This window comes from Arachis duranensis, chromosome 4 (assembly GCF_000817695.3).
Source record: "Arachis duranensis cultivar V14167 chromosome 4, aradu.V14167.gnm2.J7QH, whole genome shotgun sequence".
NCBI lineage: Eukaryota > Viridiplantae > Streptophyta > Magnoliopsida > Fabales > Fabaceae > Arachis > Arachis duranensis.
Window position 1 is genome coordinate 39888849 of NC_029775.3, and position 2301 is coordinate 39891149.

A 2301-nucleotide genomic window follows, 5' to 3' on the forward strand; every position below is an offset into this window, starting at 1 on the left:
AAGGACCGCAAAAAAAATGTTGGATTGTGGATTCTGGTGGCCAACCATATTGAAGGATGCTAACCAGTTATGTGTGTCTTGCCAAAGGGATGAAATGCCTCAACAACCTATGTTGTTCTGTTAAATATTTGATGTATGGGGCATTGACTATGGGACCGTTTCCTAACTCCAGTGGGTATCTATATATTTTGTTAGCAGTTGACTACGTGTCAAAGTGGGTAGAAGCAATACCTACCCATCTTGACGACACCAATACCGTCATTTCTTTTATTAGGAATAACATTGTATGCCGTTATGGGTCGCCACGAGCAATCGTGAGCGACCAAGGATCCTACTTTTATAACAGGAAAGTAGAGGCACTGCTCAAGCTCTATGAGGTAGTGCATAAGGTTGCCACTGCTTATCATCCGCAAACCAACGGACAAGCGGGAGATTAAGAGAATCTTGGAGAAAGTAGTCAATCCGCAAGGGAAGGGTTGGAGCATCCAGTTAGAGATGCACTATGGGCGTATAGAACGGCCTACAAGACTCCGTTAGGGATGAGTCCCTTCCAGATCATCTATGGTAAGGCATGCCACCTTCCGGTGGAAATTGAGCACAAAGCCTATTGGGCAGTAAAGTGGTGCAACATGGATTTGACCCAAGCCGGAGTAGCTAGGAAATTGCAGCTAGAGGAGCTCGAGTGTTTGAGGAGCGAAGCATATGAGAATGCCCGGATTTACAAAGAAAAGACTAAAGCATTCCATGACCATCACATCCGGAAGAAGGACTTCCAAGAAGGTGATGAGGTTCTCCTCTACAATTCGAGGCTTTGTTTCATGCTTGGCAAGCTCCGCTCTAGATGGGAAGGACCATTCAAGGTGAAGGAGATAAAGCCCTATGGAGTGGTGGAGTTGTTTGATCCTAAAAGTGAAGCAACTTTCAAGGTGAATGGACATAGAGTGAAGAAGTACCATGGCTACAAGCTCCCAAAAGAGCTAGAGGTGTTCCTATTGGCGGATGCACCTAGAGAAGGAGAAGCTTGAGCGACTGACCGTCCAACTTAAGGATGTTAAAGAAAAGTGCTTGATGGGAGGCATCCCACCGTGGTAAGATCTTCCTTGTGTATACCATCTTGCTTCTTGCTTTATATTTTTGTGCATTTTGTGACTTCTTGATGTTGTTGATTGCTTAGAAATTCTAGTTTGTTGATCTTGTTAGATAACTAGGATATTTAGATAGATTTCATTATTTTGGTATGGAAGAATTGTTGAAGTCGAGAGAATGATATATTTTGAATGGTGCATGAATTTGTGAAGTGTTCTCTTGCCTACTAGCTTGAACACCTGCCAAAAATGTGTTAGAATAGCTTCTTCTATGTGTTTAAAAAAAAAGGAAAAAGGGCATCCGCGCGCGAGCGCACTGTGCGCGCGTGCCGGTGGTGCATTCTTACTCCTGGGCCAAAAATCCGAGAGTTATGCCCACCTTGTGCCCACTTCGTGTCAGGCACCAACACACCAGCATGCATGCCGCCTGCGCGCATCCCTTGCAACTTGAGCATCGACGCGCAAGTGTGCGCGCGCGCCGATGGTGCACTGGAAGTCCCTGGTATAAAAATCCGAGATTTGTGCCAAACTTGTGCCATTCTTGTGCCTCATCTGTGCCCGCACCGACGCATCCGTGCACTGCGCGCATCCGCGCCGGTAGCCAATCCCGATCAGGCACGCGTCAGCGCACTATGCGCGTTCGCGCGCCTGTGCCGTTTCTCAACTCTGGTACAAATGACCCGAGACTTGTGCCAACATTGTGCCAATCAGGTGCCAGAGGCACAGCTATACTCGCTCGTACGCGCCAATGACGCGCACGTGTCCCTCGCTCCACCTTCACCGACGCGCCAGCACACTGTGTGCACGCGCGTTGGTTGCGTGAGTTAGCTTTTAAGCTGCGCCCCCTGCTTCTCTTCCTCTCCCACCTTCTTTCTTATTTCCTCCTTCTTCTTTCTCCATCACCTCTCTTCTATTCCTTTCCACACTCCACCACCACTGTCTCTAGTTACTCACCGGCCGCCACCACCACTTCCGGTGGCACTCCATCTCTTCCCTCTCTTTCTCATCTTCAAAAAGAAAATTCACCTTGTTCTTTTACACTTCTCAAGGTTCTACTCCCTCTATATTTCATCTATTACTTTCTTTGCATCATCTCTTTTTCTAGTTATATTTTTTCTTGTTGATTTACTTATTTTCTCTTTTAGTTACTTGATTATACCACTTGCTTCTTGCTTGTTTACTTTTTTTCTTCTTATTTTCCCATGGATGTTGAACT

The 2301-nt window shown here is 46.4% G+C and overlaps 1 protein-coding gene across 1 annotated transcript; it reads left to right on the top strand.

Annotated features, from left to right (window-relative positions):
• The first annotated feature begins 629 nt into the window (after window positions 1-629).
• Window positions 630-1025, top strand: LOC107484447 (uncharacterized). The gene has a single exon (XM_016105019.1). It carries the CDS (start codon window positions 630-632, stop codon window positions 1023-1025), a length of 396 nt encoding a protein of 131 aa, XP_015960505.1.
• The last annotated feature ends 1276 nt before the right edge of the window (window positions 1026-2301 follow it).